This window comes from Apteryx rowi, unplaced genomic scaffold (assembly GCF_003343035.1).
Source record: "Apteryx rowi isolate R43461 unplaced genomic scaffold, aptRow1 scaffold_3, whole genome shotgun sequence".
In the NCBI taxonomy this organism is placed as follows: Eukaryota; Metazoa; Chordata; class Aves; order Apterygiformes; family Apterygidae; genus Apteryx; species Apteryx rowi.
In genome coordinates, this window is record NW_020449418.1 from 2,545,197 (window position 1) to 2,557,453 (window position 12,257).

At 37.7% G+C, this 12,257-nt stretch overlaps 1 protein-coding gene across 24 annotated transcripts in view; it reads right to left on the minus strand.

Annotated features, from left to right (window-relative positions):
- VTI1A (vesicle transport through interaction with t-SNAREs 1A) overlaps positions 1-12,257 on the minus strand; it is a 280,707-nt gene that overhangs the window by 115,364 nt on the left and 153,086 nt on the right. For 11 of the 24 annotated variants that reach the window (XM_026069618.1, XM_026069615.1, XM_026069622.1 and 8 more), the window contains one exon: positions 8,850-8,968. The exons of 12 other annotated variants lie outside the window; for them this stretch is intronic. In XM_026069618.1, the coding sequence (XP_025925403.1) occupies positions 8,850-8,968 (119 nt within the window). Of the gene's footprint in view, positions 1-8,849; positions 8,969-10,073; positions 10,174-12,257 lie in introns of those variants that run through there. One more of the 24 variants, XM_026069640.1, reaches the window with a different exon arrangement.

Sequence of the window (12,257 nt, forward strand, 5' to 3'; positions counted from 1 at the left end):
AAAAAAAATAGGGCTAAAACCAACCAAATCATGAAGAGGATGCCAGGAAGTACAATTTTCCCAAACTTGTCCTATGTACAATGTGTGCATCCGAGCTATAGAATCAGAGGTGGGAAGAAGACAGTCTAATGCACACTGGGAAAAGGAGATCAAGTTAAAGAATCCAGATGTGGCTGTTGTAAAGAATCAGGAAAGAAACTCAACAACCCACTATCTGTTGTGAGAGAAGGACTCAGAATAAGAATGGAGAATACTTCCATTCTAAGATCCTCATCCTTGCCTAGTGAGTAATACCATTTTGGGAATGCACTTCTGCATTCTTTTTGTACACAGACGTCTCATGTTGAGAAGATGTAGCAAAAGCTTCTGGGAGATTTTTGGAAGGGAACTATGCTGACACAGCCAGAAACTCAGTAAACATATTCAAGATGGGGCTAAAAAAAGAAGGCTGTATTTTCAAAATATAGCCATCTCATTTTGGACGGGTTAAAAGTTTAGACTTTAGGAGACAAGGAGAGATAAATCATCAATTGGAGTTTCTGGAAAAATATGCTAGAAAGTGCTAAATGTTAGCTGTTCAGAGGTGACAGCAAGCAGATTTACAAGGCTGGAGAATGTTGTAGGAGTCAGAAGAATTTGGGGTTGAGTCAAATGCTTATGCTCCTGACAGCAGAAAGTTAGTAAAGAAAGTGATGACACATCCTTAAGTGTAGAGATACAGGTGAAAGTCCTATAAATTTGCAAATTCACAGTTGATATATATTTAGTTTGAACAGCCAATATAATTAGAGACAGAGGGATTTAGATCATTAAGGTTATTAAATGACAAGTACAGGTTAATATTGATAAATGAAGGATAATATAAGGGCTATACATCTATGGAGAGACTATTTGTAGAACATTAACAGAACAGTGAAATGTGAGAGTTACTCAAATATCTCAAAAATATGCAACAGACAAGTTACTCTGCATGTTGTTAAATGGTCATTTTAATTAATAGTAACATAAAAATTAGCTACATGCTGTAGGTACTAGTTGGCATCTTCAGCAGATCTCATTGCTGTACCTTAGAAAGGATCCAGTCAGTCAAGAGCAGACACTGAGGACTGCCAACACTTTCAGAGCTTTCAGAAGTTCAGTTACAAGAAAGGATAAAAGAAGTTGACTAGTCTTGCTTGAACATCTCCCCCCCACCCCAATACCTCCCAGTCCTCCAAAGTCCAAGATGTCCACCAAACTTAAAATACAAACATTTTCTAAATTAAAAAGGTTTCTGTAAACTATAATGGATGTTCATAAAATTATTTTCATTAGCCAACAGCAAGAGGAGTCCTTCAATCCTGAGGTTAGGGAAACAAAAAGAAAAGCACCCAAAAAATCGAATCAGAATTCAGACTTTATGGTTTGGTCAAAATAAAGACAAAAAAACATTTGAGGAAGATGCCACATGCCTTTGAGAACAAATTGGGAGCGATTTATAATCAAAACCTCTGATGATCCAGGCAGATGAATGAGAAGAAAATAAGAAAAAGAAGGGAGAAAGATGATATGTGACAGAACTAGTAACGTCACCTCTAGTAGCCTTTTTTTTTTTTAAACTAAGGTATCATTCTTTTTCTAAAATCCTAACTTACATCAATGTGCTGATATAAAACTACTCATTTCTCACTAACTGATGTATTTTTTTCCTGTCTTTTCCCATCACCCATCAATCTGAGCTCCCTTTCTAACATCCTCACAGCAACATTCACAGGAGGTGGCAGACTTTGATTCTACTGAACGCTCATCTCTATATTGAAGTCCAGTCATTGCTCTAGCCATCCACCAGCTCTGCAGTGCTTCTCCGCTCTGCATTCCTCCCTTCAAATTTTCTCTTTTTTCCCTTCCTTGGAAAAAGCTCTAAGGCAAAAAAAATCTTTGCTTAGTGCATCGAGATAAGTAAACAACCTGCTACCACCATTTCAGTCACTTATGAAAGTGAAGTTGGGAGCCAACCCACAGTATTGTCTTTTCCTACTACTTTAAGTAGTAGGAAAATCAGAAGGACGGAAGAAAGTCCCTGCTCGCTCTTAGCTGTGGTTTGGGGAATGGATGCTGCTTCATTACAGTACAGCCAATCTTGACCTTTACTGAAACTACTTTTCTAACTACTAAATCTACTGATTTAGCAGTTAGAGAGCATTACAGAGAGTATATAAAGGGCAGTCAGAGAGTATCAGCAGTTCTGATTGCACCTAAATCAAGTTGCAGCAACATACCCTCTAAGACTTGATGCACAAACCATCTCTTAATTAAACCTATGATTCCAAACAGCAACAAGACAACGCACCAGTGATCTTTGGCTCATCTAACTCAGGCTGAATTCACAGTCATAATTTAATCAGAAATGATCCACCATCTAACGAGTTTTCTGTAAGCTCAAAGCAGTTTAAATAATTACTTTGGACCTCGCAGTACTGGTCCTCTCAAAGACTTAAAACATGGGTAGGCAGACGGTTGGCAACTTAGATTCCTGCATTCAGCAGCTTGAGGCCTTGGAAATCTTAAAGTTGGCCCTACCTCTGTAGCTGATTTACTCTTAATGCAACAAATGCACTTCAAGACACACTGTTTAACACAGAATAGATGAGACAGACTATTAGCCAACCAGCAATAGAAAACATAATCATATTAGGTTATTAAAAGAGAACATATTGAAATTTTGAAATATATTTTAAATTTGAAGTGCGGAGAAGGAGATTTTTTTCAAACTTAACTATGCAAAGCTGCAACACCTGACATTTAAACAGTGCAAAGACAAAGAATATAGTCTGCTATTTATATTTGTCAGCACTGAAACAATTTTTTGCTTAACTGATTCTTTGGGACTCATTTATGCAGCTAAAACAATAAGAACAGGTTCTTTGCCATATCTCAGTTTCTGGACATCAGAAAAGAGTATATCCTTCAGCTGTTTCAATATGAGAAATGGTTCCTTGAAGCAAAAGGCCATGTCAACAAATGAAAACACCCAGGCCATGAAAACAAAACCAGAGCCAAATACAAAGATACTTAAGTTTGTGCAGGTTTCCCCCAATACCTAAATATTCCAGGTTATCTTGACCCTAGTATTSAGGATATCCTGAATCCACAGACCTATTAGAAAGTCAGGAAAAGCTGACAACATGAGCAAAAATTCTTTGCTTGTTTGATCTTTAATACTTCCATGGAAGTAAAGGGGTTTTTAACCTTTCTTGCACTGTTGAGCAATTCATTTTATATGTGAATGGAACTATCTCCTGCAGTATTCGTGTTCATATTTAAACAACAAAAAATAGAAATAAAAGTGTCCAGACATCAGAAAAATAAAACAAACCTAAAGGATGATTAATAAATATGGCTTAAAATCATTGACCGAAAAGCGTAAGCAATCAATCTGTGCAAAAATAATGCCTGCTGAAAACAGTATATGATAAAAAAAAAAAAACTTTCTTAAATGGTGGAAAGCCCACAAAGCAGGTGAACAGCTCAGCAACCTCGAAGCTGGCTTCAGTGCAACTCATTCTTTGAATACGAATTAGAAATGGGTAATCGCAGCATATTTATGAGGCCTTTTGCCTGGTCCTTCTCTCCAGTGAATGCTGTATTATTCATTGCGTGTGCCCTGACCCCAGTGCGCTCCTGTTCTGACAAATCATACTTGATTAAGACAAATCTTTATTAGTTAGCTAGTCAACTTCCCCATTTATCATTTGCAAATCCCATTCTCCTTTTCGGGTACAGTAGAAGCAACTGAAACCATTTTTTTGCCTTATAAAATGAAATGGTTGTTATAGACAGTAAGTGCAAGCGGAAGCCTAGAAGTCAGTAATAGATGATAAAACAAAGGTTTAACAGGCATAAATTACAAACGCAGCAAAACTCTAACACAACAGCGTATTTTATATAGGGTGAGGAAACATTAATTAGCTCATCCTTTCAATGTATTTCGCATTTGCCCACCAACTAAATACTTTCTCAAAACCTAAACACAATATAAAAGAACTGTATTGCAAAGTTGGAGGCTGAAAGTCCCAAGGTTCAAACAATAATAATAAAGAGATTGCTGAGTTATATTATTGTTCAAGGTTTCTACCAAAAACAAAATAATCTTTTAAAAGTTGATCTATAAAAGGAGGCAAAATGAATTTAAAATTATTCATGAAGCTTCAGTTCCCCTTGAAAATGTAATATTTCTCCAAAGAGATGGCAACTTGGAAAGGAAAAAACCCTTTCAAAACAATGTTAGGTTATTCCTCAGATAATTTACAACTACAAAACCTTGTGATGTCCAATGCATACCAGTTTTGTCATGATAGTGGTTTTGCTCACAGAGAAGGATGTTTCTTCCATCAGGGCTCTGGAGATCTGAAGCATCTACTTGTACATGGAGGGCTGAGGGGCAGAGGGACAGGACAGTCCATAGTTTATTAGACCGGCTGTGGTTCAAGCTCCAGTTCTCCCCGGTCTTTTGGTCTGGCTTTTGGAGGGGCTTTTAAGAAGCGGTTCACAGTGCCTAACTTCATAGTCCTTATTGAGATGCTTACTATAGGAGTCTAGTGTTGCTATATGTGAATGGAGCGAGGCACATCCGGTGTATAGTGCTGAGCCTTTGAGTTAGAGGCCTACAGTTAAGTTAAACAGCTATTTAGTCTTAAGGCTGTTTACGTAAAATGCAGAAAATTAACATCACTCTACACACAGGGCTGTTATGAGGAAAGACATGGTAAGATGTCTGAGAAAATACGGGGGACAAAAGTACCTGAACCAGAAAGAAATGTACAATTAAAGCAATGCTATAGTACTGGTGGTTATAATAACTGGTCTAAATAAGTAAACTTTACCAGTGAGTGCAGAAAAAGTAACACCTCTTTATGGAAAAACATTTGTCATTTTGCACTTATCTGTATTTTTGTTTGGTGACTGAAGTGTAGTAGTTTGTGTATTTTATTAAATTTAGAGTCTGTACTCATGTTTTTATACATAATGATATTTAAAACCAATACTTAGAGGCTGCATTCATTTGAAATAAACAATTTAAAAACCTGCACCTAAAGGACAAAACATCAACATAGCCATCTCTGTGCTGCTTGCACAGCACACTGCTCATGGACTGGTCTCTTCTTTCTGCACTTAGACATGCTCTCAAGCAGTCTTTCCTTTGTTTATATTTTTGTTTTTCCCTGCAGAACCAACGTAGCTATGGATTCGGTTCCTTTTTCACACACATCAGCTAAGTGTTAGTTAGTTCCATCTGCAATGTTGCCTTCGATTACACACACAGTAATGCTGCGAAAACTGCTATCTCAGTAAACCCACAGCAAGGGGTCAGAGGGGACAATGGAAAATACTCGATGGCCTGGCAAATCACTGTGATCAGGAGAGACACGAGAAGGAAAGAATCCAGACTGATTTTAAAAGCCAGGCTGAGTTTGCAGGACTGTATAAAAGAAGCAAAAATCTCCGCTCTTGTACCTGTCGATCAAGGATATTTCTTCTGGAAATTACTGAGATGGAAAAAAAGACTTTCCCATAACACACTTTTATAGTACTCAGGGTAGAATCATATTCTAGGATCAAGCTATGGTCTTTGCAGCCATTAAGGGTTTGGGRACAGGGTTAGGAGAGAGCTGGCTTCTCCCTCTTCTACTCTCTTTGAGTTGCACTCGGCAGAGGCAGGTGACCTGGAGTCACCATGACGGAGCGCTGGCAGCAGGACAGCCTCTGAGAGGACGTCCTACGTTGGCATCACGTCTCCCCTCTCTTCTGGTCAGATATGTTGGCGTGCGGGACACGCTGCTAAAGACACCAGGTGTCTGTTGTGGGATGTAATTAACAATTTTGTAGGCCTTCCGGGCAGGCCAGCGTTAACATGCATTTCTGTGAATGTCCTGTAGGCTGCAGAACAAATGAAGTACATGTTTCTTTCTACTGAGAAGACCAGCAATAGCAAACACAATAGCAAACCATAGCAAAACAGTATGCCTAGTAGAGCCACTAACCGCACGCAGCCAAGTGACACGTGTCTGGGTTCTCTGTAATGCTCAAAGATCAAGATCCCAGTGAGGGCAAGGYCAGTTCTGGAAACGGACCTTGGACCGCTGGGTTCGGTATTGAAAATGAGTGCCGTACCACCCAGGGGAAGTGCAATCCAGCTGACCATCCTCGGTGATTTTACAGACCTCTGCGCAGAACCAGTCTCACATTTTATTGCTATCCAGGCTGTTTAGGACTCCAGTAAAAATTTATCTTTCTGAAAAAAATTTTGAGCAGTCTTCAGTGCTGCAAGAGGAGGGAATTGAGAGATCACAGTTTTATTATGAGCTCTGCCACTGCTTTACATTGTGTATTGGTGCCTCCGTTTCCCCATTTCTAAAATGGGCGTGAAGGAATCCACACTGGCAGAACATCATATCTACTATTAAAAAGATTATGTTCCCATGGAAGTAATTCAGATACTGCATTTAGTTTCTGATATATTCATTTCCATTATAAGTACTAGTTTGTATATCATTTTAATTGAAAAAACAGTATTAGAAATTATTTTTAAATGAAAACTTAAGTGGCACACTCTCCTCAACTAAAGGACATTATGCTTAATCTCATAAAGCATTTCCAAATTATTTGAGCACCAAAATATAATTATGCCATGATCTATTAAATYGGTAAATTACTGCAGTATGACATTTTAATGCAAACACTCAGTTTACAAACATAACTTTGCTGGAAATTCTCAAGAAGTGTTAAACTGATGTCAGTGTCTCAGTAATTTCGCAGTTTAAAAACAGTTAGAAATGTAATGACTACACTGCACTTGATTAAAGCATTTACAGCTCTAATCAAAAACTGACAGCAAGATCAAAGATGTTAACTTAAATCTCTCTTCTAATTATGTTTAAAATGCCACACCTCAGGCCTGTCTCTCCTCTTCTTTTTCAAACCAAATTCTGCTTAAGAAAGATCTAACACTTCTTAACAGTTCATTATCCAATAAAACTATTCAAAGCTTAAAAGCAATCTACACAATTAGTCAGGACCTCAGGGAGTCCACCGGTAGTCTTTATTACAGGGCTTCATATTAAAACACCTTAATTATATTTGTCAAATGGATTTCATTAAAACCCATCGTCACTTTAATTTTCATATTTTGACAGTGCTGGCATAGCATTATTACCACCTGCCAAGCTACGAACTACAACAAAATTATCAAATTCCTTCAAATACTAAGCGGTTTCTTTTTGTACCTGACCAATGATTTCCCCCTTTTTGGTGAATGCACCATAATTAAGAGGAATAATTAAAATTCCATATTCAAGCAGCACACATGCAAGCTAAATGTACAGTGTATCTGTTGCAGGTGTGTAAATAAGGACCTATATGGATACCTGGTTGCCAGGAGCACATAATACAAAGGTAGGACACATATACTGAAGTGCTTCTGAATAATAAAGCCAAGACATCAAACAGAATGCACTATTATTTAATCAAGTGACAACCATGATGACTTGAAAGCAGAGGACATTTTAACTTCTACTCATTATACTGTCATTTTGACACAACAGATCTGGGGATTATGGCCCTATACTGTAACCACAATTTAAGATATAATCCATTGAGGTTACACTTGACTTTAGACAATCACACTGAAATATAATTAAAACAAGATTTTTCATCCTACCTACAAACAGTCAGTACCATGACAAGGACTTCTCATATTTATGATATACTTCCAAGTGCAGGACATAGCAAGTGCTTTTTTCTAAATACTCAGTGCCACAGCAGTTAACAACTTTTGACAATTACCAATAATAAAAAACTAGGTACTAGCATCTGTCCTGCAATACAGTTTGGACTGTAATGTCATATGGGATATATAGATAAATTCTTTCCTCTTTGTTATCTGAAGCACTACACCGCAACAAAACAGCAATTTACTGATATTGTACTTACATGTACTGAGCTAATTCAAGCCCAATTAACTCCATGATCCTGAATGACCATGTRTATGAGATGGCTTTGGCCCACAACAGATACAACAATGGCATGCAGGTTGCAATGGAGAAAAGTATTTTTCTTTTTTTCATATAATCATAGCAAAAAATAAGAAACGAAGAGGTTTCTGCCATATGTCTAACATATTTCATTGCTTTGTACAAACGTCTCAAGAGTAATGATCGCCATGTATTATGAATATTTTAAGACCTATTAAATGTTCTTGGATTATTGTAGGTAAAACTATGGGATGTTAGAGAACGAGTTTAAATGACAATTAAATATTTTTCCCACTGAAGAAAAAAGAAAAGTTTAATCATTTTTTTAATGTAATACCAAGGAGAAAAATCTTAGCTTCTTTCACAAGTTTTAGCAAAGAAATTGCTGATAACATGCTGGGTTTTGTTTTATTTTTATTTTTTCAATTGTTTTTACTTCTTCTGAATTACAAAGAAATAAAACAGAGTACATAAAAGTATGGACCAAGAGCTGGCCACAGATTTCTTGTTTGATTTTTTGGCAAGTCACTTTCTTTCTTTTATCCTATTTATTCTATCTGTAAAATGGGGGTAAATAATGTTTCTGCTAGAATTCCACTAAAGCAAGCAAGTGCCCACATACTACATGAATGCTGTCATACAAGCATCTTACAGCAAAACCGGTACAGCAAAAACCTGTCAGAGTTTGCAGGTGCCTGTCCTTCAGCTGTGAACTACGACTTCAGCCTTGGGTGCATGTGGAGATTCTCCTTAGAAACGCACTATCCCAAACCCAGAGACAACGCAGGAATTAAGCAGTTATTGAAAACAAGCCAACCCCAAACCAGAGTGCTGCCTTACTTCTCCTGACATGGTGACAGCCAACTCCTCTGCTTCACACAAGGACAGATGGATGGACAGTGGAGCTTCCCAGATCACCGGTGCATGTGTAATAAGGACGACCATTTCTTCTGTCACTGCTTTTTTAATGTGTAAGTGAAGAAAAAGAGAGGGATGGGGAGAGAAAAGGGAAAGGATAGGGAGAGCTAGTGGGTAATGAGAGCTCACATGTGCCCTCGGCACATCTGGTCACGCTTTACCTCTTGAAATCTTTTCCTCCCTTGGTACCTAGGATCCTACCCGCCCTATTCTCTTATTTCTCCAGCCATTCCTCCAACAGTTGTTTTGATGATTTTCCTTGTCCCTCTCCAGTTTTCTGTGACGGCTCTATAAGATTCTGGTTTTGGTTCCCTCCCTCCCCACAGATCTGCAGTTGATTTACTCCTGGCCAATCAATCTCATGCACGAACACAAACTCAGCTACCACTTAATGAGTGACAGATTTCCCTCTCCATTGCGTAGCCATCACCTCTCCCATCTATCGCATTGCTTAGCTTTCAACTCAAATTCAACACAACACAGCAGTTCCTTGTCCTCCCAACATGGCTCCACTCCATCTATTACTATGTGCAACATGATCGTCCTCTTTTTCACCCAGCCTCAACATTTTTTTTAATACAGTTCACTTTTTTTGATCTCCTTTCCGGGTGAGCTGTCTGATTCTTTCTCCACGACATCTTTAAGAAACAGACTGGTCCCATCCATTCACCTCTCAAAAACTCTCTTGTAGGCTCTCAACCTTCATCACCTAATTACATCCTTTCTCTAGGCTTGACGAAAATCAATTGTACCACTTGTAGTAATCCACTGCTACAAACATTTCTTTTTTAGCATAATACTGGTCTTTTTCTTTCTGGTCATCCTGTTGCCTCTCCCACTTTGCCACATTAAACAACAGTTACATTTCTTCCGTAGCCAGCCCCTCCACRGGCTGCCATCTCCCATTTCCTATCAGCCTATTAATTCCTTTCGCAACTCAGGTATCATTCACTGGTTAAATTTTCACTCAARCACTTCTGCACTTTCCCTTATGTTGACACTCATGATTAGGAGGAGCTGAGCATACACAACTCATCACCTCATAATCCTCCCAAAATCTCTGATCTGGCTTTTCTTGTCCATCAATGTACTACACAATCATAATTTCCTGTGAAGTCAATGGAAATCTCAGTCATAACCACGAACCTTCAGGTTATATGAATTTCTGCATGCTCTGCCCCAGAATGGATAAGCACAGAATCCAGCAAGCAGATGTGGGTGTCATTCACGATGGAGGAGGAAGGTACTGGAAGTGGAGGAAGGTACTGTAAAAAGAAGTTATCAGCACTTGTCTTTATTATTACAGTGCAGGTGTGGTATAGAGATTTACAGTGTACACTGTATTACTGTCAGATTTTACCTTCTTAAAACAAACACTATCCCTCACATGCTATCAGTAAATTGAATGTAAATCCTGTTGTCGTCAGTGAATAATTTATTAAATTGACGCTATTCCTGATAATTACAGAAAGCACACCAGTTCTTCACTCTTGACTAACAGGAAGCCCGCCGTGTTGCCCATTTCAGCTACAACACACAAGGAACAATTCAAAGTGATGCTTGTCCCTGGCTGGCACATATTCTTATCATTTGAAGTTTATTTGATACAAATGAGGGTCTACAGAACCCCGCTGACATGAAGTCACAAAGAGCATATACATTTATGAATACTACATTTACTGCGCTTTGTATGCAATGTTTGTTAGGTCTTGGTGCTGAAATCACAGTTTTGAATTTATCTTGAAGATGTTAAAGATGCGTTGTGAGCTTTTTCTTTTTTTTCCAGCAACAAAACAAAAGACCACCATGGCCTTATTTATGGTTTTAGCTATTGAGATTATATTCTCTATTTTATCTGCTTTATCTATTTTAAATGATATCTATTTTTCTTAAATCCTGTAATGGAAACTATCAGATTTCTCTCTCCCTTTCTCTCTTTCTTTCTCTCTCTCCTCTCTCTCACAATAATATACAGTATTGATGTAGGAAGCAAATGTGAAGACAGAACAATCCAGCTGGATTAGACATTTATGAAGCCTATTGCCAATAGTGAACTGTCAAAGTCAGCAATCAAATGTAACCCCGACAAAAAGAATGAAGACTGCTGTGAGGAGATTTGCTTAGAAGAAACTCTCAAATAGTGCTTTCATGTCCTGGTTCTCCTCCCCTGCACCAGTTTTATACCTGCTTGTTGCCCCTCCTTCATTGAAGTTACACCTGGTTTATCTTCGTGTGGTGGGAATAATTTTTTCTTTTCCAGAATTAACCCCTGAATTTCTACAGCCTCAGTGCAGAAGGTCTGGGCAAATAATTATTATTTTCCTTCCAAATCTTATGATCTATGAAAACATGACATAGGTATTAATAGAGATATCTTCACAACATTCTCAGGAGTAAATGGTCTTATTACTAATTTTTCAACTCAGAAGCTAACGAAAGAATGACGTAAATAACTTAAATCCACACAAAGTCAGAACTAAGAGTTGTAATTCACTACTTCCTGACCCTAATCTTACTTCAATTCTTCAAGACCATACCTTGTGTTTTATATTCCAGCTTTTCAGTGCAAAGGTCTTTTCAAGTATTAATTAAGCACCTGGAAAATCTGGCAATATGTTCCATTAAAATTAAAATTACATAAGAAGATATTTTGCTGTGGCAATGGAAGAGAAAACCAGACAAAAGTTAAAGAACTGACTTGACTATACTACCAAACGAAAGACAATGTAGGGAAAGAAATCAGAGATGTTGAAGAACAGGATCTTGAACAACCAATAGGAGAAGGGCAAAGACTAACACTAATATGTAATGGAGTAATTATTACAGCAGAAAGATCTTTACATTGTACAACAAAAGACCTTATGGAAAAGAGCAATGACTATAGAACAACAGGCTAACATTTACATTTTGGCCATATTTATGCCATAGGCTACCAACTCTTCTAGAAGTCTCTCTCCACGATAAAATGGAAGTAATACTACTTACTTATTTCCCAGCAATGGCATAAAAATTTATTTATTATCACCCATACAGACTTTTAAAGCTTTTAAGAACTCTCTCTCTCCAATTTACCTAAAGCCCTAATTTCAGTGCAACAAACAACGAAGAATGTAGGATTCTCAGACTGTATATTTTGTGTGATATGCATATGTTTTCCTGAGAACAGAAAATCAATTTTAACTTAAAGATTGTGACAAGAGAAGCCACAGAAACCAAAGCTGGTCCATACACTGGACAGACCTAAATAATCAGYTGAGTTGTTCAATTTCACAATTTGGGATTTAAAAAGTCAGTACAGCTTTAAGTTTTATCCAGAAAACAAAATTTATA